The sequence below is a fragment of the Dipodomys spectabilis genome, unplaced genomic scaffold, assembly GCF_019054845.1.
Source record: "Dipodomys spectabilis isolate Male_0828 unplaced genomic scaffold, ASM1905484v1 ptg000002l, whole genome shotgun sequence".
Taxonomy (NCBI): Eukaryota; Metazoa; Chordata; class Mammalia; order Rodentia; family Heteromyidae; genus Dipodomys; species Dipodomys spectabilis.
Genome location: NW_024870679.1, coordinates 38,678,105 through 38,705,975, shown reverse-complemented (window position 1 = coordinate 38,705,975; position 27,871 = coordinate 38,678,105). Strand labels below are relative to the sequence as shown.

Genomic DNA, 27,871 nt, shown 5'->3' with positions numbered 1-27,871 from the left:
CACACACAGTCAGTCGTGGGGCTTGAACTCAGGGCCTGGATGCTGTCCCTGAGCTCTTTTGCTCAAGGCTCTCAGTCTCTACCACTTTGAGTCACCACATCAGTTCTTTCTACTGGGTTTTTTTGAGATATGAATTTCACAGACTTTCCTGCCCAGGCTGGCTTTGAACTGTAGTACTTGAATCTCAGCTTCCTGAGAAGCTAGGATTACAGCACCCAGCTTCAAATAATAATTATTTTTATTATACCAATAACCAGATTTAACCCCCACCAATGCCCTGTGAGGATTAACCTAGAGTACTCCTTCTTAATGTATTCAGAGTCTGTTTTGTGAGAAAAAGGTAAAAATATGACTTATTATAGCTATATTCTAGCAGAAATGGAGATTCAAGGAAGGTAGATATAAGTAAACATTATTTCCATTTACATGTACTTAGGAACCCATTCAAAGGAACTGTAACTTTAGGTACTCTATTTAATGGAACTTTGGGGGTCTTTTCATCATTCTGTTCATACTTCCCTTGTAGCATTTAAAACATATTGCAACCATGTTTTCCCTCAATTTCCTTACAAGCTCCTTAAAGGCAGGGAACATATCATGATTAATTTTTCATTCTCACTACTGCGAATAGTGCTTAGCCCTTAGTAGCTTTTGTTTACTGACTTGCCGAGGGACTTAGAAGGGTAACTTAATAGATGCATGCTAATTTTTTGCAAAGTAAATAATCATCTCTAAATTTTGTGCCCATCTAAATTTTCACACATTTCAGTTTCCTGAAAATGGCTGATCTTGCTGGTCAGAGAATGTCATCATATAACCCCTCTAATTACCATCCTATAATTCTTGTGTTTGTTTTACCAGTTGAATGATTTATTAATGATAATACATGTTTTAAAGTGGTGGGCTTTAACAGTCAGACTCAAACCTATAAAAACAAAAGCATACCTCATGCCCTTCTACACGTATTATATTCTTTGCCAAGCAATGGTAAAGTGGGTGGATAAGATTTCAAAAATATACTTCAAAGTGTTAGCACTCATGATTATTAGGTTCATATGAAACCATTTAAGAAGAATTCTGGGGTTTCAAACAAGTGTCAAGTTATACAGAACTTCCGTGCTAGAGGGAATTGTAGACACCATCCAGAATATTCGTTTACTTCTACACATGAGAAGTGTTCAGAACACACAGATCATCAGCATTTGACCTGATGCTGGCTTCAGGTCCCTTTATTCTCAGGCCAGTGGCTTTTGGGACACTGGACCCAGGATTCTTTAGCCACATTTTATCTGGAAGGTGTAGAACTGGACCCATAAATCTACTCCATCCAAAACAAGCACATCATTTGTGGAATGCCATGTTGTGGTGGGTGACTTGGGCCAGCAGCAGATAGAAGAAGAGTCCTGTGGTCCGTATTAAAGGTCTTGGATGTATACAGTCCATTCTCGTGGTGTTTAACTTTTAAGGTGTTAGAGAAATAAAGGTCTGCTAATAAAGAGAGGAAATATCAGAGTATCCCACACACATACAAAACCTTCTCAATTTTTAAACATTTGAACTTTAAACTTTTAAACTTCAATAAATTATCTATAGAATTTGTAATAAGCAATGGATTCTTTTTTATCATAGATTTATGTATATTGGGGAAAAGAAGGTTACTTTATACTCGGTAATGTAATATTATGGAGGTTATTTTAACAAGTATAATTCTTGCTATTTTCCTTGTCTGTATCCAGATTCAAAGGATTCCAAGGAGAAAAATAAAATGGAAATTTTGTACATTCTGGTGCCAAGTGTAGCCATTCCCCTGGCTATTGCTTTCCTCTTCTTCTTCATCTGTGTCTGCCGCAATAACCAGAAGTCCTCGTCACCACCAGTCCAGAGGCAACCAAAACATGTCAGAGGCCAAAATGTAGAGATGTCGATGCTGAATGCATATAAACCCAAGGTAAGCGAGAGATGCCAAACTGCAATGACTCTGGGACTTCAGGTTAAAGTGAAACATTATAGCCCTCCCAAACTTAGAAAACAAATTATATCAAATCATGTTTTATACATACTAGACTTTGTTTTCAACAAATGCAAAGACTAACCACCTATCTCAACCTTTACCTGAGGCAGCATAAACATGTTTTCATAGGGTGTCCTGTCCAGGGGGGCTGGCTGGGGTAGAGGAAAGATCAGGAGCCAGATCATATGCTTGCCTTACAATTGTTGGCCTAGAAAGTATCCTTAGGAGATCATCTCAGTCAGGCCTGGAGGGATCAGAATGTGAGATTTTGTTCCCTTTTTTTTTTCTTCTTAATTTAAAAGGATGGAGTTAAGCCAGGTGCTGGTGGCTCACATCTGTATCCTAGCTACTCAGAAGATTGAGATCTGAGGATCCTGGTTTGAAGCCAACTTGGGCAGGAAAGTCTGTGAGACTATTGTCTCCAATTAATCATCCAAAAGCCAGAAGGGGAGCTCTTACTCAAATGGTAGAGCACTAATCTTGAGCAAAAACTGTGAGCAAAAACAAGAACAGTGTCTAGGCCCTGAATTCAAGCCCTAGGAAAAGGTGAAATATGGCTTGTTTGTTTTTTTTAGCTGCAATTAAAAAATTAACCCTTGGTTGGATATAGTCACTCATGTTTATAATCCCAGCTACTTGGGAAGTAGAGATATGGAAGATTACAGTTTAAGGCCAGCCCAGGAGAAGTTATCAAGATCCCATCTCAAGCAATAGCTGGATGTACTGCTGTATGCTTGACATCTCTCTCCTCTTACACAGAAAGCCTAAACAGGAGGTTCGGCATCTTGATCAGCCCAGGCTAAACACAAGACACTAACTCTCAAATAACTAAGGAAAAAAAAAAATAGAACCTGGTTCAAGGCTCAAATGGTAGAGTGCCTTTCTTGTGAACATATGGCCCTGTGTTCAGCTTGAGTGCCAATTAAGAACAAGATCTTTTTCAGGCTTGACTTCAATCCCTTTTGCTTTGTTTTTAATATATTGTAAGAGAAGCACTGTTGTAGCAGTCTTTGAATGTTGTTTTATGATATCCCACCTGACCTGTCTCTCCAAATCCTACCCCCAACCCACCCCACCAAATCAACCTGCCTCCTTTTGCTTTTCTTCCACATCTTTCAACATTTGGGTGCTTAAAGTCCTGGCACAGAACCCGGGGTCATGGCCTTACTTTGAATGCAGCTCCCCTACTACATCTTGAGCTGAAGCCCAACAAGGGCTCTCTCTCAGGAAAGCCAGCTGCTTTGTCCCAGGTGTCTCTGCAGAGAGATTCATTTCAGTCATTTAGGATTCTTGCTTCCAAAAGCTTGTTCCAATGTAAGAAGACTATATTGATTCAACAAATATCTCTCTTCTCTGTGGGCTAGTCACCAGATTATTCTTATCTCCGATTTGAGGGGGAAAATATAATGTCTTCACACTCAAATTAACTAATCTTCTTGCCTAACAAATGAATACAATAATTGGGAGTATTGACCCTCATTTTATTGGTTTGCTGTTTACGTGTTTAAAAAAATTACTTCAAGTATCTTGAAAATATTTTTGCTATTACGAAGTCCTGTTTTGGTTTTGGGCCTCTTTAAATGATAAAAAAAATTAATCTTCTGTCTCACATGAAACAAATATTCCCTTGCTAAATGTGATTGTTTTTTAACCATAAAATCAAAAACCCTTACAGCTTGAAGATATTAGAATTCATTCAGTTTATATGATTAAGGGATAAGAGAGTGTTCCCATTTTTTTTAAATCTTAGCTCTGCCTCGCTGATTTACATGAATTATAGCATTTTATGTATTGTCATTGTCAGACCTTATATTTTATATTGTATTTTATAACATGGAATATGTTATTTAGATTATTCTATTACAAAGACGAAGAAGAGAAGACAGGTAATATTACTGCACATTCACAAGGAAACACTTGTTGGCCTTAAAGCTACCTTTACATAGTCCATGACTTTAAGCTTCTAGCACAATAGTGGTTGTTTGGGAGATTCTTTCCCCATTGTTTCTGTTGGTAAATGTTGGGGTGGCTGAGTGGGAGAAAGAGCAGAGTGGTATACTTACAGCAGTCATGCCATGAAGCTGCCAATGTCCTGGGGAATCATTTCCATTCTGCAAGTAGGTTCTTATTTTTCTTTTTCTTTTCTTTTTTTTTTTGTCAGTCCAGGGGCTTGAACTGTCCCTGGGCTCCTTTTGCTCAGGCCTAGCACTCTACCACTTAAGCCACTGTGCCACTTCCAGTTTTTTCTGTGATTCATTGGAAATAAGAGTCTCATGGACTTTCTTGCCCAGGCTGGCTTCAAATTGCAATCCTCAGATTTCCTGAGTAGCAAGGATTATAGGCATGAGCCACTGGAGTCCAGCCTTAATTCCATTTTTTAAATTTTATTTTTATCTTTAAGTAGTTGTACAAAGGAATTCCCATTCAACAAAGTAGTATATGACCACAGTGATCAATTGATCAATGTGACCCATGCATCATTCTCCTCCCAACCTCACTCCTTTCTTCAATTTTCTTAATTATGTAGACTATCCACTGAATTTATAACTGTATTTCCCCCCATTAATTCTGTTTTTAATGCAGACTTGTTTTGTAACACATATCATCCAACAGGCATGGAGTTTAAAATTAGCACTTTTTTCAAAGGAAGACCTGAGAGCATTCACAGAGAGAAAGCCAGTGTACAGTGACTAATACAAATTGCTAACGAGAAAACAGGAGCTTTTGTAACTGTTTTCTCATTTAATCTTTATAGTTATTATGTAAAATCAATATTGTCACTGCTGTACAAGCAGGGTAACTGAGACACCCGACAGATTGTTATCTTGTTGAAGATCAAAGAACTAAGAACTGGTAGCAATCAAATATAAATATAGGTTTTTTTCACTTCTAAATAATGCAATGTTTTCACAAAATAACTCACATAGAAAAGTGGAAAAGGGGTCAGGTAAAAAAAAAAAAAATAGCCAGTCTGCCAGAGCACAGTCATCCTCATGGCTTTTGATAAAAACCTTTCACTGGCGTGGATGACAGTCACAAGCCTGAGGGATACAGCCCTGGCCTTGCCAGGAACTTGTAAAACTTGGCCAGAGTAATAACAGTTCCCCATTATCCCAGACCAAAGAGACAAATGTCAAATATCCTAGCTGATACTTAATGAAACAGATGTCATTGTCATAGTTTCTGGCTTATTTCTGAGGTGTGTCTCACAAAGCCTCCCAGTGGGAAGATTTCTCTTTCTAGGACATAAAGAACTTAGCTTTAACTGAAGCTCACAAGCCCTTCTGAACCCAGCCTGGAAAAGTAGGAATTGCTCGACTATTTGGCTCCATCGTTTGGAGGGGGTGGAGGTTGAGGGCGGAGGAGAGGAAACAACAAAAACAAATGCTAAGTCTTCCCTGCCCCCTATCCTTCTCTCCTAAGAGATTTGGCTCTGATCAAATTTGAGTTATTCAGTTGTTTGTTTTGGTTCTTACTGAGTGCCTTTCCTGGAAAAAGCACAAAGGACTTTGTAGACCTTAAAGAAAATTCCTAAATGTAAACAGTCAATCTCTAAAACTGCTTTGAAAGGTTACTGCCGCATAAATATTACATGTACCTATAAAATCTAAAAGGAAGGGACGCACAGAAGAAAGAAAGGGAAAAGCCTTGAAAACAAACATTCTCCCAGAATGAAATCAAAAGGATGTTTGGAAGTAAAAGGAGTGAAGGATGGAAGCTGGCCTCCCCTTGCCTTATTCTTACTTTTCCTTGTCCTATTCAAAACCCCCAGACTCCAGGGTTCTTATTTATCCAAATGAATATGCCCTTCAGAGTTGAAACTATCTGTTTCCATCTTTCTTCACTTGCTGAGCCACTCGCATTCCCCTGAGTGTTTGGATTAAGAAGAAGCTCCTCTGAGAGATTAGAAACTGATACCCTTCCTAGAGGACAATAGGCAAACGGCTGCAGACAGACTGGCTGCAGAGGCCTGGCTTGGGCCCCCTGAGAGGTAGTATATATATGGTGCACTTGAAAAAAAAAGACTTTTGATAAGGCCCCAGTGGACCCAGGATGTGGAACCAGTGGATCAGAGAGGCAGTTTAGCACAGAGCCACAGATAGACAGGAGATGGGGCCATTCTCTCTGGCTCTCCCTCAGACTGACTGCTCGGTGATTCTGAGAAGCCATCTAGCCTTTCACCATTCAGTTCTCAGCTGTTCAGAGAAAGAAGTAGACTATATCCACGTAAAGGACTGTTTGTGTATTTCCCTTTTATTTTGTTCAGCAAAAAAAAAAAAAAGCCAAGCTATTTAATGCTCTAATGAGTACTCCAGTGATGATTAAGGGAAAGTTTTCTACATCCCATTAAGAAAATTTTAGCATTTCACTAGGGTTTTTAATACTGTGAAAATGAACCTTTTCAGAGGAGCCTAGAATCCTAATTTCTCCTCCCTCCTTTGCTTCTCTTTCCCTGCCTCTACCTCTCTAAATCATCTTGACCCTGCAAAACTAAGCATTCTTACATGTGTTGGGGTGAGAGAGAAAGGGTCTGGTATCTGCCCCTTAGGAAGGTAGAAGAAGAAGACTATTCCCTCCGAAGTATAGGGTGAGGTCCAACCTCCCCCTTTACCTAGGTCTAAAGTACCCAGAAAAACTATGGGATGGAGGAGTTTAAGAATCATGACAAGAGACAGCAGCAGGCCGGGCAGATAGACTGTAACCAGACTTGACCCAGCCCTGTGGTTCTAACCTCTGCAATTCCATGCTGATATGACCAGATTTCAGGATGGTTGGTTTGGGGAGAGCAGGATTGCCTCGCTCTCCATATTTTATTTCTCATTTTACCCTCATATCTTGCCAGTTTCTTTGTTTGTTCCTTTCTGGGTAATTCTCTCATTTTGCCTTTCTAGTCAAGTCATTGCTGAATGTACTGAAACTTGTTCATATTTTTAGAACCACTTCCTCTTTGTCCAAAATACACTTTCATCTTAAAAGATTCTATTGCGAAGCTGGATGCTGATGGCCGGATGCTGGATGCTGTACTCCTAGCTACTCAAGAGGCTAAGATCTGAATATTGTGGTTAAAATCCAGCCTGGGCAAGGAAAGGAAGCTTATAAGACTCTTATATCTAATTAACCACTAAAAAGCCAAAAGTGGAGCTTTAGCTCAGGTGGTAGAGCACTAGTCTTGAGCCCAAAAAGCTCAGGGATAGTGCTCAGGCCCTGAGTTCAAGCCCAAAACTAGGGGGAAAAAAAATCTACTACCCATTTTGAATACCCATCCTTACCAAATGTTATCACATTTCATTGTTAATGTTCTCGATTAATTTTCTACTTCTTAAACCTGTTGTGTTCCAAAGCTTCAAAGTTCATAATTGCAATGACATAGGCCTCTTGGAACTCACTGATGATGACATTTAATCCAGTGACCTTTTCCAAGTCTTCAGCCTCTTTCAGTTTTCTGGAGTATTTGGTATTCTCCCCATCTTGAAATTCTATTTCCCTTGGCTTTCTTCCGATCTCACATTTCCTTCCCTACATCTTATTGAAATTCCCTACATGGGAAGCACCCTCTCTTGCTGGTTTCATCTTCTGGCATCCATTCAGAGTCCCTACTTTGAATATAAGAATTCCCCAACTTGGAAGAAACTATCTCAAATGACAAACTTCCTTGCAGCACCCAAGTGTCTGGGCCTAACTTACCTTTTCAGCCACATTTTTCTCTTAGTCTATTTCTAGGAGGCAGTTTGATCATCTTCAAAGAGCTAGGATTTAGAGGTAGAAAGGTAGGATTACAAGTCTTGGCTCCATTGTCTACTGGCATGAGATCTTAAGCAAATAGCTTTCTTAACTCATCTAAACCTTTATTTTCTCACCTGTGAAGACAGGATAAAAATAATACTTAAGAGGGATATTTTTGACACTTTTGAGATAGTATATCTGACACCTCACCCATACTCAATAGCTAGAAATTACTATTATTTTTGTTCTGGCAATGATCATATATCTTTTAATAAAGCCAAATGCTGGGAATAGAATAATAAGGGGTGAAGAGGAAGCTGTAGGATCCAGCAGCCCATGCAATTAACTGGAGTGGAAACAGAGGCAAGAGAATCTTAGCCAATCTTAGCGTAAGTACTCTTAATCCACAGCCTACTCACACCCTGGATAAAGTCCACCAAGGTAGAGAGGTAGATGGTTGGGATAGCACCTGGTACATTGTCTGAGATTACACCCATCTATAAAAAGCAAGTCTTATAAATGGGTGAATGGACTGGTATGCTTCACTATTATGATAATGCTTCATTAGCTCAAATGGATCACTAAAATAACCTATGAAGTCACTACTAATCGAAGCCTGAAATTTTTTGGAGTAAGGAAAAACCCTCATGGCCTGGGATTAAGATTTGCCCCATTCCGTAGGTAGTTGGAGGCACAACAAAAACTCAAGCTCAGGTCTGCTCAGGTCCAGAGCTCATGAACATCCTCTTTGACTACTGCCTTAATTTCAGGCTGGCTAAAAACAGGAGCCCAAGTTAGAAGGACATGGTGGCCCATCAAAATCACTGGCATCTGCACTGTCTGTTTCCAAGCAGAAAAGAGCCCCTCCCACAGACCTTATACAGAAACTCCATCACAGAATGAGCCCTGATCACCACTAAACATTCACAAAGAGAAATGAAATGTTTCTAAAGCTAAATCATTTCCAGAGAAGTACAGATGAACTCTGAGCAAATGTGGTAACATATGGATTAAAACTCCATCTAGCATTGGACTTCATAAGCCAGAAGGATATAGTCTTTAACTTCCCAAAATAAAATGGCTGTGGTCACTAAAGCATTTAAAATGAAGTCATTTCTGGTTATGGGAATAGTCAGTTGGTTTACCAATCTAACACTGCTTACCTGAAAACCAGTGAAAGGCACAAGAAAAGAACTCGGGTTTTCCAATTAAGCAGATTCATGACAGCCGTCAAATTTACATAGTAAGAAATCTCACATTCACATAGTCTCATGTCCAAACGAGAGAAAGGGGCCATTGTTAGATTTGTTAACTCAGCCAGCAACTAACATAATTGTTAACTTGAGTAAGATCTATCAGAACGTTCTTCAACCTTGAACATTCCTCTTGCACCCTAGAGCTCCTCATGCTTTTAAACAAGGAACCTTTTGGGTAGCAAATTGAAACTGCACCTCTTCTCAGAAAAGTGCTCTAACATTTGGATCAGACACACTTGTATTGAATCTTTGCATCATCCTTTATGTTTTTAAGACAACTTACTTCACTAATAAATGCCTTAATATCTTGATCCATAAAAAGGAGAAATTATACCATGTCTCTAAGGATTTTGGGGAGGAGTAAATCAGTCTGTGAGCAAGTACTTATATCAGAGAGCAAAGGGAGAACATGGCACAGTCATTAGCAAGACAAGTTTAGGGGACAGAATTGAGTATCAGCTTAAGACCACTTAACCAATTTGTCCCTGGGGATCGCTATCTAGGGGGCTAGTTATAGTTACATGGGGTTACCCCATTTCATACGTAGGGTTATTGTGAGCATGGCAGGGGTTAGTATATGCAAAGTATTTATAGCCTAACAGATTAGCATTATATATATATTCATATATACATATGATAAATCATAATCATTATGATCAGTGTTTCTGCATGGCAAGTATTCTGTATATGGCAGCTATCAGAGTAGGTTCATGTTACAAACATCTGGGCAGGTGTTGTGGCTTTTCTTCATGGTTCCTCACACACACTACCATGTATGTATTCTCTTCAGCATATAGCAAGTACAGGACTAGTTGACCATTTGATGCAATCTGCTATTACAATGAATCTAGCATGCCTAGATCTCCCTAAAAAATGATGGTATAGCTTAAGCAATAGAGGTCTATTTCAGAACTTTGAGTCTCACTAATACAGTGAGTGCAGAAAATAAACTCTACCAGCCAATGATCCTTGCACTTTTCTTCAACCTGACATTTCTGAAGCACCTCTTTAGGCAGAGTCTTACTTTTATGTACAGCAAGGCTCTTTAGACTGTAGGCCTTCGTCCTACATGGATCAGGGTTCCAAATGCTAAGTAGCTACTTGATCCAGAAAGACAGTTCCATTTATATCAGAAGTTTTCAAAGTGCAGACTTCATGCCAGGAACCTCCCACTCACCTGATGGCAGAAATGGAGAATTTCAGACCTACAGTGTCAAAAACTATGGAGGTGGAGGTTGGAAGTGTTCCACTCTGCTGGTCAGTACTTGAGATCCAGAGACAAGTCAGTCTCCAGTGAGTACAAATTTCCAAGGAACTCTGCTTGGAGATATGTGGGGCCTGGTGATTCCCTCCTTCCACATCATGCTGCCAAAAATACTCTTCTCATTTCAGTAGGGCCATGTTCTCTCTCATTGGTCTTCTGATAAGTGGGAACACATGGCAAAACACTGAACTGGCTCTTCTGCAGACACTTGTGTCCAGCTAGAATTTGCTTCCAAAGAAAAGCACAGGAAATTTACTTTGGATTTTTTTTTGGGGGGGGGGGGGAGGGGGAGCAGTTGTTTGTTTTATCAGTCATGGGGCTTGAACGCTGGGCCTGTGCACTGTCCCTCAGCTTTTCAGCCAAAGGCTAGTTCTCTACCACTTGAGCCACAGCACCACTTCCAGCTTTTTCTGTTTATGTGATGCTGAGGAATCGAACCCAGAGCCTCATGTATGCGAGGCAAGTGCTCTACCACTGAACCACCTTCCTAGCCCCTGTTTTTGTTTTTTTTTAAGTCACAGTCAGCCTGGTCACCAGAACATGGAAAATGACCTGACCTTGAGTGAAAGGACCTGCTGGGGGAGTTTAAGGGACCCTGTGAACATGAACTTCTTCTTTTCAGCATGTGCTGTTAGAGCACCCTTCCTATTCCAGAGAACAAAGCCGGGCCCCACTTCCCCACCAGAATGTAGTTTTTTACGGTCATGAGGCTTGAACTCTGGGCTTGGACGCTGTCCCTCAGCTCTTCAGCTCAAGGCTAGCACTCTACCACTTGAGCCACAGCACCACTTTTCTGGTGGTTAATTGGAGATATGAGTCTCACAGACTTTCCTGCACAGGCTGGCTTTGAACCATGATTCTAGATCGCAGCCTCCTGAGTAGCTAGGATTACAGGCGTGAGCCACCTGTGCCCTGCTAGCTTTGCTTTTTATCAGTGCATTTACTTCAAGTTGGATCCTAAAGTAGAACCGTCTTTCCCATTCAGGGGTAGAGGTGAAAAGTGTATAAGAAATCTTCATGGTGTATGCAAATGTTGGTGGCAGTCACAGAATATACACCTCATCTCTTAGGGTAATCACTTATATACAGTGAGCAGAAAAAAGTAAGTCAATAGATAGCTGCTGGATTGGATGCTCATTTCAAATGTGCCACCTGAGGTATAACTTTGCTAAGGTAGAGAGAAAATGCATCCTGTTGATCCTTCAACTCCATCTATAGCCACTTCCATCCTTAAAAATATTTCAAATGCTACTTATGGTTCACTGACCATATCTAAAGCTAAGATCGGAAAGGGCTTGCCATCCCCTGTTTAGTGCTCGTTGCCCAGGTGAAAGGCCACCAATACCATCCTGGCTTCTCTATCTGCAGTTATCCACCCTCCTTCCCCACTCAAGGCTCTCTTGCATCTAAGTGACACATCAGAAATGTTTTTCCTTGACTTATCTTCCTTATAGAAGGAGAACATTTAATACTGTAATGCAAGCCTGGTACTGGAGGATCACAATTATAATCCTAACTATTCAGGAGGGAGATCTGAGGATCACAGTTCAAAGCCAGACTGGGCAGAAAAGTCTGTGACACTCTTAGTTCCAAATAACCAACCAAACTAGAAGTGGAGGTGTGGCTCACATGGTAAGCACCAGCCTGGAGTAGAAAAGGCCAAAGGCTCTGAGTTCAAGCCTCTGTATCAGCACACATAGAAAAAGTAATGAATTAATTACATTAAAAATCAAATAAATGCAAGTGAAGTTGCTTCTATGAGAAGAGGCACCATCAGATCTCTGACCAGCATATCAACTTCTAATATCAACTTTTGTGCCCCTCCCCATCAAAAATTATATCATTTTTAGAAACTGTACTGCGGCAGATGTGTGTTTACTTTGAGAAGTAAAAATGTTAACATTTAAACTGAAAGCCTGTTTCAGCTTTAAGGTACTTAATTGCCTTACAGCATATAATAAACGGAGTCCATCTTGTCATTCAACTAATGGAAGCAGTGATAAAGAGATAGGAGCCTGGGACCCTATTCATCCCACTGTGCCTTTGTACTTGGTTTATGTTGGCAATGTGCCTTGTGTGTATTTTACACTTCTTTACATTTTGTACATCCCTGTATGACAAATACTTGTCAAACAAAAACTAAACAGATTTATAACCCCTTCACTTGAAATGAGCCAAAATTGAACTGCCAAAACTTTATGACTTCATTCTCTTTCATACTTTTCCACTGCATTGGTTCAAACAGACAAACCCCACTCAAGGTCAAGCAGAGGTCATTTCACTTTCATTACTAAAATATAATTTACAATATGCCAGACCTAAACAAGTTTAGCCTAAAGGGTTTGTATAATGTAAACCATCTGTTCCTCAACAATACAGCTAATTTCCTGCCACACGGTACAGTCTACTGACTGCTTCTTTAAGAGGTTTTATGATTTTTTAACTAGTTCAGGATTTATGTAAAATTTGAAAATGAGTCTGTTGTTAAGACTCATTTGTCCCAAGTAGCTTGAACATTTTAAAAATGCAAATTATAGAGTCAATGGCTCCCCTGAAACCAAGCCCTGAGCAGGCTTTTCCCCTCTCCTTGGTGTTTCTGCCCCTGCTCCTGCACAGGTGTTCAAAAGAAAGAGTTTGGTAAAATCCTGACATTTTCAATGCTTTCTGTAGGCCTTCTCAAATACCCTCCCAAATTTGGTTTTGAGTAGCTCTAGAAAACTTTACCTTCTATAGGTTGGAGAAGACCTGGGGTCTATGCTATTTGGTCTCTGGGTGTTACTAAGATAGAGTAAGACATACTTCATGTGAGTGTGAACAGGGTGGGGGGAAAAGCATTCTAATTGCACTGTATGACCACACCCTGGAGGCTGACCTCATACTTCTTCAAGGTATAAGGCCCCCTCCCCCCTCCTCAGCCTCCAAAGACCTACATCCATTTAGGCTTGCTGGCCAGCATCTTTCTCGGGTTTCAAGTGGAGTGGTGCAGCCCAGACCACCAGATCTTACAGATACATGTGAAGCTCATTGGGCTCTCTTGAAAATTCTCCATTTTAGCCTCTTTCTCCATCTGTAAGATGAAAAAAGGTAGAATTCCTCTTCTAAAAGCAAATATAAGAAAACTAATTGGCTTACCTCAGTGAAGGGGAATGCAGCCAGCTCCAAAGACCCCAGACCATATGTCAGACTGGTGCCAAGGTTCTGTCCACCCCTTCTCCACTTCCCAATCCCAGAAGATTGGCCGGTTGTCTCTGTTCTGTCTGCTACATCCAATATTCCATGTGATTCTTTCTGCCTCCATCCAAATCTCCTGGAATTCTCAGAGTAGAGACCAGAGGCCACTCAACTTGTCACCCACCCTCAAGGCTCCAAAAAAATTCTTTATCGTGTTTTAGGAATTTAAAGAGAAAGGAAGGGAGGGAGAGAAAGAAGGAGAGAGAGAAAAGAACGAAAGAGAAAGAAAAGAAAGGGAAGAATGAGAGAAGAAAGAAAAGAATGAGAGAAAAGAAAGAAAAAAGAGAAAGGGAAGAATGAGAGAAGAAAGAAAGAAAGGAAAGAAGGAAGGAAGGAAGGAAAGAAGAGAAGGAGGGAGGGAGGGAGGGAAATCAAAAAGATTAACAGGAAGAAATGTAATCATATTTCTTAAAAACAGGGAATTAGAAGGGGTGACACTGGACAAGATTGTATTCATATGTGACTTGTTGAATTGATTAAAATAAATTTTAAAAGAAGACGTACAAGACTATCTAGAACTACTTAAGGCTGTGAATGTATCTAAATCATTTGTGTTTGCTTCCCTTCCTGGATGGCTTCCCTTACATGGACAATTGAGAATGATTTAAAGAGCACTTATTAAGTGGAAATTATACATTGAGATTGATACATTGCTATATGTAGTTCTACTGCAACTGTCCAAACTGAGTATTATATTATTGCATAGATTTAGAGAAACTAAAAATTCACTCAAGGCCAGTAACTTATATAATAGCTCTCTCTACCAGGTTGTTAAATGAGTTAATATTTGCTAAGTGCTTAGAGCAGTGTCCAGCACAAATGCTGTTATTATATGCAACTATTAATAATAGAAGAGAGCAGTTCCAAGATGCCAATCCAGATTTGTATGACTCCAAAGCTCACTTGGTTTTAATTATACCATACTGTTTATGGCTTCATTTCAAACAGTGGAAGAGGTGGTGTTGGCTTTCTAACTCATTTTATCAATCTAATATACTGCGGGTTTATTTCTTAATTCCAGTCTTCCCAAATGAAGTCTCCTAACCTTTCCTATCATCAAAAGCCTGGGTATTTCATAGTGCTGTTCAGGAGATCATCACTTCCACTAGATTCATGTACATCATTGGCAGACATTATTATTGAAATCCATGATCTTAACATCATGCAGATAAAAATTCACCTGGGGTTACTCTTGCCAGCAAAGGTAAAATCATCCAAGTGCTACCAGAAAAAAGCATCAGTTCAACTGGTTGCCTTTCTTATACCCCAAACCCAGAAGAATCCAGACCCTGGGCTATAGCTCAGTAATAAAGCATTTGCTTAGCATACATGTAGCTATGAGTTCATTTCCCACCACCAATATTAATATTCAGCATAATAATAATAATACAGACCCTGTTAAAAAAAGAAAATAATGGATGGACCTATAGTTTTTGAAACTTCCTGGTTAGTCATATGGGAAGATTGACCTTGTATTTTTATAATTTAATTATTTGGTTTTATTAAATTTTTATTTATTTATTATTGTGAAAATACTGTACAGAGGGGTTACAATTGCATGGGCAAGATAATGAGTACATTTCTTATCAAGCATTGTAGCCTCCTCCTTTGTTTCCCCTTCCCATCCCTTCCCAGAATTAATAATAAATATATTAATCTAGTACAAACACTGCAAAATATAAAAAGGCAGCCAAGTGCAAGTAGCTGTCTCCTGTAATCCTGGCTACTTTGGAGGCTGAGATCTGAGGATCTTGGTTCAATGCCAACCCTGTCAGAAAAGTCTGGGAGACTCTCATCTCCAATTAAACACCAAAACACAAGAAGTGGAGCTGTGGCTTAAGTAGTAAAGCTGTAGTGGTAAAGCTCTAGCCTTGAATGAAAAAGTTAAGGGCCAATGCCCAGTTAAAGCCAGGCCTTAAGTTCAAGCACCAGTACTGGCACCAAAGAGAAAGTAAAGTATACAAAAACATGATAGGAAAACTCTCTAGCTCTGTTTTCTTCTAATTCCTACTCCCATACTTTCAATAGCCACTGTTGTCTCTCTCATTGCCCTTTATTTCCCAAGTTTACTTATAAATGTGTAAAATATGGATGTATTTATCATTTTTCTTCTATACACAGGTAGCATAAGCACTAAGTGTCTTTCTACTTTATGTTTAACTGCAAAATAAGGTTTTGAAGACTTTTCCATATCAGTATACAGAAAAGCTTGTTTGTTCTTTATAATAGGATATCCTATTTACTAGTTCTGATGTTTCATATATTCCTTCAGCCATTCATTCTTTCTGGGAGGTTGAATCCAGATATTATGCATGGGCAAATATTCTATGACTGAACTATAGTCCCAGTTCTTGGTTTTGTCAGACTGGCTTTTAACTCATGATTCTCTCTCCCTCCAGGTGTTAGGATTCCAAACATGCTCCATCACACTGGTCTCCACCATAATTTTTATTCTTTGGTTTTTGAGGGTTTCACACACATACACACACACACACACACACACACACACACACACACACACACACACACACACCATAACTTTTTACTCAGTTTCCCCTAGAGGAAACGTTTAGGTCATTTCAGTACTACATACAATGAATAGGAAAAAAATTAACCAGCGTGGACCTACAGAAATATATAAAGAAACAAATTACGATTACTCTAGATGGAATAAATATTCTATCTCTTAATAGAGCCTTTTCGCCCTGCCTGACTCCTTTCCTATGCCTGGATGTCTCACCTAAAATATTTTAAGCTATACTTTCCCTTTCTTTCATACAGAGCAAAGCTAAAGAGCTGCCACTGTCTGCTGTACGGTTTATGGAAGAGTTGGGTGAATGCACCTTTGGAAAAATCTATAAGGGCCATCTCTATCTCCCAGGCATGGACCATGCACAGCTGGTTGCTATCAAGACCTTGAAAGACTATAACAACCCCCAACAATGGACAGAATTTCAACAGGAAGCCTCCCTGATGGCTGAACTGCACCACCCTAATATCGTCTGCCTTCTGGGTGCTGTCACTCAGGAACAACCCGTGTGTATGCTTTTTGAGTATATGAATCAGGGGGATCTCCACGAGTTCCTCATCATGCGATCACCACACTCGGATGTGGGCTGTAGCAGCGACGAGGATGGGACTGTAAAGTCCAGCTTGGATCATGGAGATTTCCTGCACATTGCGATTCAGATCGCAGCTGGCATGGAATACTTGTCTAGCCATTTCTTTGTGCACAAAGACCTTGCAGCTCGCAATATATTAATAGGAGAGCAACTTCATGTGAAGATTTCAGACCTTGGGCTATCCAGAGAAATTTACTCTGCTGATTACTATCGGGTACAGAGTAAGTCCTTGCTGCCCATTCGTTGGATGCCACCTGAGGCCATCATGTATGGCAAATTCTCTTCGGATTCCGATATCTGGTCCTTTGGGGTGGTCTTGTGGGAGATTTTCAGCTTTGGACTCCAGCCATACTATGGATTTAGTAACCAGGAAGTGATCGAGATGGTGAGGAAGCGACAGCTCTTACCGTGCTCGGAAGACTGCCCGCCCCGAATGTACAGCCTCATGACCGAATGCTGGAATGAGATCCCTTCCAGGAGACCGAGATTTAAAGATATTCACATCCGCCTTCGGTCCTGGGAGGGTCTCTCCAGTCACACCAGCTCTACTACTCCTTCAGGGGGAAACGCCACCACGCAGACAACCTCCCTCAGCGCCAGCCCAGTGAGTAATCTCAGCAACCCCAGATTTCCCAATTACATGTTCCCGAGCCAGGGTATTCCACCGCAGGGCCAGATCGCTGGTTTCATTGGCCCACCAATACCTCAGAACCAGCGCTTCATCCCTATCAACGGATACCCAATACCTCCAGGATATGCAGCTTTTCCAGCCGCCCATTACCAGCCAGCAGGTCCTCCCAGGGTGATTCAGCATTGTCCTCCTCCTAAGAGCCGGTCACCCAGCAGTGCCAGTGGGTCAACCAGCACTGGTCACGTGACCAGCTTGCCCTCATCAGGCTCCAACCAGGAAGCAAACATCCCGTTATTACCACATATGTCAATTCCAAATCATCCTGGTGGAATGGGTATCACTGTCTTTGGCAACAAATCTCAAAAACCCTACAAAGTAGACTCAAAGCAACCATCCTTGCTAGGAGACTCTAATATTCATGGGCACACTGAATCTATGATTTCTGCAGAATTGTAGAAGGTGCAACTTGTACAAATTTGGTAGACAGAACAGGTTGGAGAACCGTAGAAAAGATTTATATGCAGTTTTTTTTATTATTAAAGTAAGGTTCTCACTTAGACATTACAACAGTATCTTCTGTGAAGTTTAACTGTGCAAGCAAGAAGAGACACCAGACAGGATAAGAACACACCATGGGGTGCATTGGGATCAGCACTAAAAACTGCAAACCAGTGAAAAAGAAAAGAACCTTGTGATTAACTATCAAACCAAAAAGAAAAATCAAATGGTGCATTGTGTATTTGCCTTTGGTCACCATGACTGTTTTTCCCCCCTAAAATGTATATACCGTAGCATTTGTCTACCTGCTGTCTTTTTCTTCAGGACAAATGTTCAGGAATTAATGTTGATTCCATTGAGACTCTATGCATGTATGAATGGAAGTGATGTTCAAGGAAGATACTTTAGGCCAAATTTGAACTCTTGGATGGAAATGAGCCATACATAGGACATATACCACATCCTGAGACGTCTTCTCCATTGTGAGGCTTCTTTGGGAAGGTGTACAATGTGCCTCTTGGTGAACCTCCTCTTCTGATCGTGAAGGCCTTTTCCACATTTCTCTTTTTACAATGTGTTTACACAAACCCTTAGAAGAGTACATGGCATAGGATCCTAAGAAAGCAGATGCGGATACTGAACATGATTGTTGCTTGATGATTCGCCTTGACGCATTAGGAATGAGGTGCCCAAGGAAGCACAGCCAAGAAAGTGGTCCCTCAGCCTAGTCCAGCATCCATAAGAGGGGAACAAGGTTCTCATGGTTATAGCCTCCACAGGAGCTTCCTTAGGCCATGAATAGTGACAAATAGAGGTGGGGCTGCAAAGAGCACCACCCTGGCCTTGCAGCCTTGTTTCTAAGTGGTCCAAGAACACTTAATATCAGTGGACTGTAGTCAGGTAGGAACCCCTGTGTCGATACCAACAGTTAGTAAACTTTGAAGTCTATTCTTTCTCTCTCTCCTTTCTCTACCTCTTTTCTTTCCTCCCCTCCTCTCTCCTTTCCCTTCTTCCTTCATTCCTTCCTTCGTTCCTTCCTTCCTTCGTTCCTTCCTTCCTTCCTACCTTTTTTCTCCTCTCTCTTCTTTTTTTTCCTTCTATACTGGAGATGTTCACAGATTGTTCTAGCCCCAAGAATTATAACAATTTATTCATAGAGCTAGTTGAAATCCAAAGACAATGCATTCAGTTTTGCAAAACATTACAGCCTTTCCAAAACCTAGTACTGAGTTTTCATTTCAGTGGTTATGGAGAACTGAATTCTGTAAGTTGGCAAACATGGAACACGAGCCTTTCTGCTCTCCCTAGAAGGAGATACCAAATCCATCTCTCCTGGCCTGGCCTGGCATTTACCTGCTAAACATCTTTGCCAACTTCAGAATACTTAGGAGTTTCCAGTTCTATATACAAGAGATTTTTATATTTGATTTTTCTCTTGTTAAAAAAATAACTCCTTTTAGTCTAAGAACAGTGTCTCTACATCTCTTTTTTATGTTAAAGCTTATGTGGCTTATAGACTTACAGGACATCACACAAATCCTGGAAATATTTCATGAAGGGAATGTAAGAGAATTAGAAACACCTTGATGTTTCTGTTTTTGAAAATACAATAAGCATAAGAAATCAGGAAATCTGAGAAATCACCAAAATATGCTGCAAATATCTCAAACCCAAGTCTTCAAACAATAAGCGTGCACACTTCTAGGTACTGTGAACTCAAAGAATTGGCTGTGTTCAGATATACTGGGTAATAAATGTAGTCATATTTTTGTGGCATGATTAAGCTGATTCAAATGGTACATTTTTTAAACTTTAGGTAGAGGAGAATATTTGTAACCTTTTGTTGCTATGCAACTGTTTAATGATGACACTTCAAACCACAATTTTGTATATCATATGACAATCATTTTTTCCAAGAATATTTATTATTTTAAGTAAACACAATTTCAGTGAATCTGGATTTTTTTTGTAGGAGTCCCTTAAAGGGAACTTAGCATTCCATGAGCCAGTAAAATACCTTCTCTGGAAAAAACATTAATACAGTTAAAAAATAAATTCAAGTTAGTTTTTTATAAAGAACTGTAACATTTGTTTTAAACATTTTGTAATAATGAATCAATTTAGGTGAGCAAGCTAAATCTCAAACCACTTGTAATTGTGTATTTTATAATAGTACTGTGATATTACGTAATGCAGCCCCTTTTGAATTAAATAGTATTTTTTCACAAACTGAGAAATACCTTTTGCTTTGTTGACAATGTTTTGTAAGATGACTTTATTTCAGATTTCTCTTTGCACAAAACTGTGTTTATGGTTTGTATCACAAAAATATATCTCTGCATTTTTATATCTGATCTGTTTTCTTGTTTCCTTTGTCTTTAACTCGATCTAGATTTTCTTTGAATATATAGTGGCAATATTCAGATAGCTCATTTTAACCATATTTCCCTTATTTTCACTGCATGCATTTAATCACTGTATTACTTTATGTTTGATTTGTTATAGGCATTTCAAATAGAAAACCATGGGCTTGTAATGACCAAGAGATGATTTTTATATGGAAGATATGTGCATTTGTATTTCACACACCAGAGATGATATTAAACACTGATTATCTTATGCTGCTGTTTATTAAAAATGTTTACTATGAACTATTATTTCCTGAATATTGCTCTCATGCAGGTATTTGGGAATTTTGATATTATTTCTTATTTTGATTGGCATCTTATACCAAGAGGACTAACAACTTTTGTTCTTGCTTCACGGAAATGATTTTTAAACTAGACTATTAAAATAAGCTTGGGTCTGGGAGTGTAGCTAGTGGTAGAGCACTTACCTACCATTCAGGTACCAAACCCGGGGTTTGGTACCCTCCACTGAAAGGTAAAGTAAAACAGTCTTAGATATTCTTTTGTAAGTGACCATAACTGGAAGGAAGAATACCACTGATTTCATAGCCAAATACTATATTCCTATGTAAGGCAAGCTTTGATGATTAAAATAAAAACAATATATTGAATAATTACTTTACAATCAATGCAATGTAAAAAGAAATAGAAATGTGATTGAATGCATTATTTTCTGCCTTAATGTTCTCATATGAGTTTAGATAGCAACTCCCATCTTTTAAAGTCCTAAGGGGGAAAAATGCTTAGATTCCAACTTAGATTCCAACCATAGTGATAAGAGAAATGGAGTCATTTTTAATTGTCATGGCTTATCTTTATGACTTCATTTGCTCAAAAGAAAAGAGGTTTCCATCTGGCAATTAATATACACTGTCAAGGAAAATGAATATCATTATCGAAGTTCAAAGAACTTGTCCATTTCTGCTATTTAATACAGAAGAGAATACAATAAAACCTTCAGGGTCTTATCCATCTGTTTTAGGTACAGCTCTTGTCACCACCTCAACGATCAAACTCAATAAAGCAATCACTCCACCTGGTAGTGAGATCCCTGTCAGGTTGGGTTTCTTCCTCTTGCTTGACTTCCTCAATCTGCCCTTCACTCCCATTTCCTTCTTACTTCTCTCCAGGCTCCTGACCCTCCCACTATCCCTAAAGCTTTCAACTGTGAGATTCTCTTGACTCCCTTAATTCCCTAATCACCAACATCTGTAAGCTCCCGGCATCACTCTCTCATATTGTCTACATGTAGTCACTGATACTGAACAGAGAAGAGTTCTCATGTCCATCTACCTGCAGGGGTGATTACCAAGGATGATTACCTAGCTCGATATTTCTCAAATGAAGTTCCTAAAGCAAGGTCCCAGCGGCACACAGGAATTGGTTAGAAATGCAAATTATCAAGACTCTACCAAGTATTAAATCAGAAAATCTTGGCGTGGGGCCCAGCAATTTGTGTTTTAAGAAGTCTTCCAGGTGATTATGACACCAAAGATAAAGAACCAACTGAATTTAAAGACACAGCTGGGGTGGGTAAATCATCACATCCATAGTCATGTAATTAATATACATGTATAAGCATTTAATAGCATTTTGTTTGCTTTATTCTCTTTAAAAACTGAGCAATAAAAACTACTCCTTGTTTAATAATTGGTTATATTCTGGGCCAGGCTGGGATGTAGCTCAGTGGTAGAGTGCTAGCCTTCTCCATCCGAAGGAAGAAAGGAAGGAAGGAAGGAAGGGAGGGAGGGAAGGAGGGGGGGAAGAAGGGAGGGTGGGGAGGGGGAAAGAAGAGCAAGATTGAGATTGTTCTCTCCTTTCTCTGACATTGCTGTTTGGGCTGCCTTCCTCCTGCCATTTAGACATAGCCCTTGGCAAGCAGCTTTCTCTGACAATACCCTGATTCTCATACTGGGAGGGAGGGAGGGAGGGAGGAAAACAGACAGTACATCAAGAATATACCTCTTAAGAAATTCCAAAGTAGTGCTAATGTACAGATTGTCACTAAATGTATCTATGGTAGGAGACTAAAGATTGCAACTATTTTTCCTGTTTAAGAAGAACAAAGACTGGTTGATTCTTGTTGGATTCAATTCCTTTGCTGTAAACAAGGACCAAACTAGTAAGCTTATTTGTTCTGTTAAAAAAAAAAAAAAAAGAATATGCATGTTCTACCTCTAGCTCACTCAGTGCCCACAACCTTGAATAGCTACAAGTAGTTGGATATGGACAAACTCAGAAAGGCAAGTGTCTTAATACACCTTTCTTTTTGACTCGAACTGATGTGTAACCAAACCCAAAGAATCCTTCTCAGTGTTGCACCTTCACAGAGTTATTCTTCCTCTGCAGAGACTTGGGAAGCTTCACAGGGACTCCTCTTGCTGCAAGTCCTGGGGCTTGAGCTTCCTGCTACCAGATACACTCAGTGAATCCATCCTCAGCTGGCAGAGAGCGAGCACTTCTCTATGCAGGCCTGGCTCCCCATGCCTCTCCAGGGATGATAGTGCAGAGGGAGAACAGCAATGGAAATGTAGGGAGATACGAGGGTGAAGCTCATACTCTTTTTAATTTATAGTGGGTTTTCCCCCCCAGCCACTCAAATACTAAGCAGGAAGTGTTACATTAGACAAGCAGAAGGGCAAAGGAACATACATAAGAAAGGGTTTGTTTTGTTTTGCTTTTTTGCAGCCAAAGTAGTGCTGCACCGAAGCTTGTTAGGGAAATGCCAAGAGTATTAAGACGCTGTGAACTCCAGGGAGTGGAGGTTGGAGTGAGGGGGAGCTTTACAAAGCATCAAAGCACTCAAGGTCACTGTAATTCTCTGGGAAATTTGACTGGGAGAGCTTTAACACGTGGGGATGTACAGGGAGGAGGTCTGCTGACATATTTATGACTAGTTGAATCCTAAGCACCCATGAATTGCTTATTCAGAAATAAGTGCCGTAATAATGGCAGACCAGGCATGGCAAGATGTAGATGCTAATCTATGTGAAGGGATATTCTCATCCAAAAACAGCTGAGGTAGAAGAATGATCCTACGTTCAAACTACATAGGGTATTGCTTAGACTTTTAAAGATCATAGCACGAAAGACTGAAAACAAACAAACAAATAAATAAATAACTCAAGAATATTCATCTGGAGGAAAAGAGTCTAAGTGTCAGTTGAGGGGGGAGTTGTTTTGGAGGGTTTTTTTGTTTTTGTTTTTGTTAGTTGTGGGGGCTGAACTCTGGGCCTGGGCACTGTCCCTCAGCTCTTCAGCTCAAGGCTAGCACCCTACCACTTGAGCCACAGGGCCACTTCCTGTTTTTTTCTGCTTATGTGGTACTGAGTAATTGAATTCAGGGCCTCATGCGTGCGAGGCAAGCACTCTATCACTGAGCCAACTTCCCAGCCCCTAAATGTTTTGTAATCTATGGTCTTGAATGTAAAGCAAGAGAACTAGCTGCACAGAACTGTAGATTGATGCCCAAGCTCTGCTAGTCTTAGAAGCCTGAGGACCTTGCATCAGAAATAGATTGCGCTCGTGTCTGTCAGCAGAGAGGGGGCTGGATGGCTATCCTGCTTTAGGCTCTCTGAAGGATAAGCATGAAGAAAAGAGTAAGAGGCAGACCTGAAACACAACTGCTCATTGTCAGGCATTGGTGACTTCAGAAGTGGCGCTGTGGCTCAAGCGATAGAGTGCTAGCCTTGAGCACAAAAGCTTGAGGACAGGGACCAGGCCCTGAGTTCAAGCCCCAGGAGTCTCTCAGTCCTAGTCTCTCAGTCAACACAAATTCTGAGCTATATCTGACTATAAGACATGGATGTAGTTCTCTCTACCTGTTAGAAGGCATGGTAAGTCATGGGTGGGACTCTTGGCAGAGATTACTCATTGTTGTTCCCAGAGAAGCTCAGAATTAGCCCTAAAATTGTCAACATAAGTACCTGCACTGCCTTTGACTCAATCATTGCTCAATGATTGCTCCAGAGCAATCATTAACAAACTTGACTGTTATCACAGCTGTCTGAAAAATTATAACTTCTTAGGACCATCCTTGGAATGTACCAGAAAGTCTCTTAAGATCTCTTATAAATTGCTCAGACATAGCAATACAACACAGCATCTACCCCACCCCACCCCTTTCCTGGGATCTGGATGAAAGAATAGATGTATACAGCACATATTCTTTTTTTTTAATTTAATTTTATTTTATTTGTGAACATACTGTACAGAGGGGTTACAATTACATGGGCAGGATAATGCGTACATTTCTTACCAAGCATTGCAGCCTCCTCCTTTGTTTACCCTTCACCTCCCTTCCCAGCCTCCCCCCTCCCCCCCATCCCAATCCTTCTCCTTCCCCCCCTTCCCACACTCCCTCCCCCCCCCCCCGCACCAAAAATCAAGAACTCTAACAACAACAGATGCTGGAGGGGATGTGGACAGAAAGGAACCTTACTTCACTGTTGGTGGGAATGTAAACTTGTTCAACCACTTTGGAAAGCAGTATGGAGGTTCCTCAAAAGACTTCACATAGAACTCCCCTATGACCCAGCAATCCCACTTTTGGGCATTTACCCAAATGTTTACAAACAAGACCACACTAAAGCTACCAGCACAAGTATGTTTATTGCAGCATTATTTACCATAGCTAAGATATGGAACCAACCCAGATGCCCCTCAGTAGATGAATGGATCAAGAAAATGTGGTATATATACACAATGGAATTCTATGCCTCCATCAGAAAGAATGACATTGCCCCATTTGTTAGGAAATGGAAAAACTTGGAAAAAATTATTAAGTGAAGTAAGCCAGGCCCAAAGAAACATAGGTCCCATGGTTTCCCTTATTTGCAATATCTAGTACAGCACATATTCTTTTTTTTTTTAATTTTATTTTATTTTATTTGAGAACATAGTGTACAGAGGGGTTACAATTACATGGGCAGGATAATGCATACATTTCTTACCAAGCATTGCGGCCTCCTCCTTTGTTTACCCTTCACCTCCCTTCCCAGCCTCCCCCCTCCCCCCCACCCAATCATACCCCCCCACACACACCGACATTGTAAAGCTGGTTTTGACATGACATTTTGTACTTCTCATTGTTGCAACAGGTCCACCTGAATCTTTAAACGACTTGTTTGTCCCCGTCTCCTCCACATGTTATACTGACATCAAATATAGTAAAAGCGGGGTTACACTGTGGGGGAGGGACATACAAAGCAACAAAGAAATAATCTTATAAATGCGTTAGAAACACATGCATGAAAGAAACAAAAACATAAAAATACATATTTGAGGGTTCGTTTTCCTAACATCACATTATCTGACTTTTTCCGCTTGACTCATACCTATACTAGATATTGCAAATAAGGGAAACCATGGGACCTATGTTTCTTTGGGCCTGGCTTACTTCACTTAATATAATTTTTTCCAAGCCTTTCCATTTCCTAACAAATGAGGAAATGTCATTCTTTCTGATGGAGGCATAGAATTCCATTGTGTATGTATACCACATTTTCTTGATCCATTCATCTACTGAGGGGCATCTGGATCTTTACAAAAAAGACCACACTAAAGGTACCAGCACGACTATGCTTATTGCAGCATTATTTACCATAGCTAAGATATGGAACCAGCACATATTCTTTTGGCTGCACTGGTACATGAGCTGGCTGACTTGAGTATGTGAGCCAAATTCTATTTCCTTATCTATCACATGGTGGAAATGATAGCTTTGTGGTTAAAAGTAAGGGTTCTGGGCTGGAGATAGAACCCAGTGGTAAATTATGTGCTTAGCTTGTGCCTAAGGCCTGGGGTTTGATTCCCACCACTACCAAAAAGGATTTTTTTTAAGTAAGCTTTCTAATATCAGACAGTTGAAGCTTAAATCTCTGCTTTACTCCTTGGCAGCCATAGGAACTTACTAAATAACTGTTTCTTCACCTGAACAAGTAACTATTCCATAGAATTACTATGAGATTTAAATGAACTAATTCATGTTAACTGCAGAGAAAAGTACCAGGTACCAGGTTCTCAGAACATACAGACTATACCATTTCATGACTGTTCACTAATACCAGTCTCTCAAATTTAGAAAGAGTAAAGAATGAAATATATATGTGTAAATACATATATATGTATATATTTACATTTACAAATACACAATAGTAGCACCTCATATTTGTTCAAAAAGTAACATTGCAATTTGTTGTGTTTCAAACCATTTTTATAAAGGGATGCATTATTTTTTAGTGTGGTAAACAGCACAAAATAGTCTTATTTAATCATTCATGCGTGTGCCATAATGGAGAACATTCGGTACTGTGCCCCAAAAGTGGGAGTGGGCTTAGCTCCTCAATAACTTCCATCATCTCCCTTCAAACCACCCCTACGAACTGCACACTAAGTAAAAACAGCTTCAAGACATCCCTAAACCATATGTCATCTTTTACACCCCTTCCAAGCTGATTGCCACCCCAAAGCCTCTCCCACATCCAATTTCTAAAATTCCCCCTGGGGCAACTGAGCTCCACGAGAAGGTACATTGAGCTGATAGATATACAAGAAACCTGGAGTAATTACTCCTCTAAACACCCATCCACACACATTTAACAAGTCACAAGTGGACTTAGATAACACAAATGCAGTATTTCTCAACCCATGGTGTTTTCTTGTGGGGAAATGAAGTGAAAGAGATCTGGTTCTCCCTAAACACTTCAGCAAGCGTGAAGTTCCCAGGCAGACACTGCATTCCCTCATCACAGACACCTCAAGCATCTTCTCATATGATTCTGCACATGACTTTTCATAACTTTGACGATGGGGGTTGGGCATCAGCCTGCCATGGAAAACAAACTGGATGCCTTTCAACAGCCATGCTCCAAATGCAAGTAAAACAGCTTTTACCAAATCATTCTACAATTCCCACTTTGGTCCTCGGTACCAAAATTACGGTGACCAACTGTCTCTATTTGCAAGGGACTATCCCATAGCGTTAACAATGAAAGGCCCTTTGTCCAAGGCATTACTGGAGCTTTTGTTTACCAAAATTAACACAAAGATAGTAGCTGGATGCTGATGGCTCACACCTGTAATCTTTGCTACTTGGGAGGCTGAGATCTGAGGATTGCAGTTTGAAGCCAAGCCAGGACAGAAAAGTCTGTGAAACTTTTACTTCCAATTTACCAAGAAAAAAACAAAAGTGACTCAAGTGGTAGAGCACCAGCCTTGATCTGTAAAGGTTAAGGACCAGCAGCCAGGCCCTGAGTTCAAGCCCCAGTGTTGGCACAAAAACACATAAGATAGTGAAATAAAAGCTAAAAGGTATTGATCCTGAGTTCTTCAGTATTGCTTAGGCACAAATAGAGATAGTGATTAAGTGGTCCTGTATCTCAAGTACTTTCTAGGGCTTGAGATTTTATAGTTTTATTTTAGAAAGAACACAATCCTGAAATCTAGAGAAGCACATGGCTTCACCCTTTAAAAAAAGATGAATCGAGTATTTCTTGAGCTAAGGCTTTTCTAGATGAAAATAACAATTTTTAAATGAGAAATTTCAGGAATTCAAGTCACTGAACTATACTGCCCACCTCTTTCTTCCTGTTTGATCTTTGAAGATTACCATTCAGTATTTTCCATGACATTTATATTGAGGAAGGAATATAAGATTATTAAAAGCAGAGAAACTCAATATTGAGAAAGCACATCAAAAGGTCTTCAAGACAAGAGATCATATGAT

General features: G+C 40.0%; 1 protein-coding gene across 1 annotated transcript in view; it reads left to right on the top strand.

Annotated features, from left to right (window-relative positions):
• Ror1 (receptor tyrosine kinase like orphan receptor 1) overlaps positions 1-18,740 on the top strand; it is a 144,666-nt gene extending 125,926 nt beyond the window's left edge. The window contains exons 7-8 of the mRNA XM_042681183.1: positions 1,737-1,948; positions 16,268-18,740. Coding sequence (XP_042537117.1) covers positions 1,737-1,948; positions 16,268-17,695 — 1,640 coding nt within the window. The 3' untranslated portion in view covers positions 17,696-18,740. The remainder of the gene's footprint in view (positions 1-1,736; positions 1,949-16,267) is intronic.
• The last annotated feature ends 9,131 nt before the right edge of the window (positions 18,741-27,871 follow it).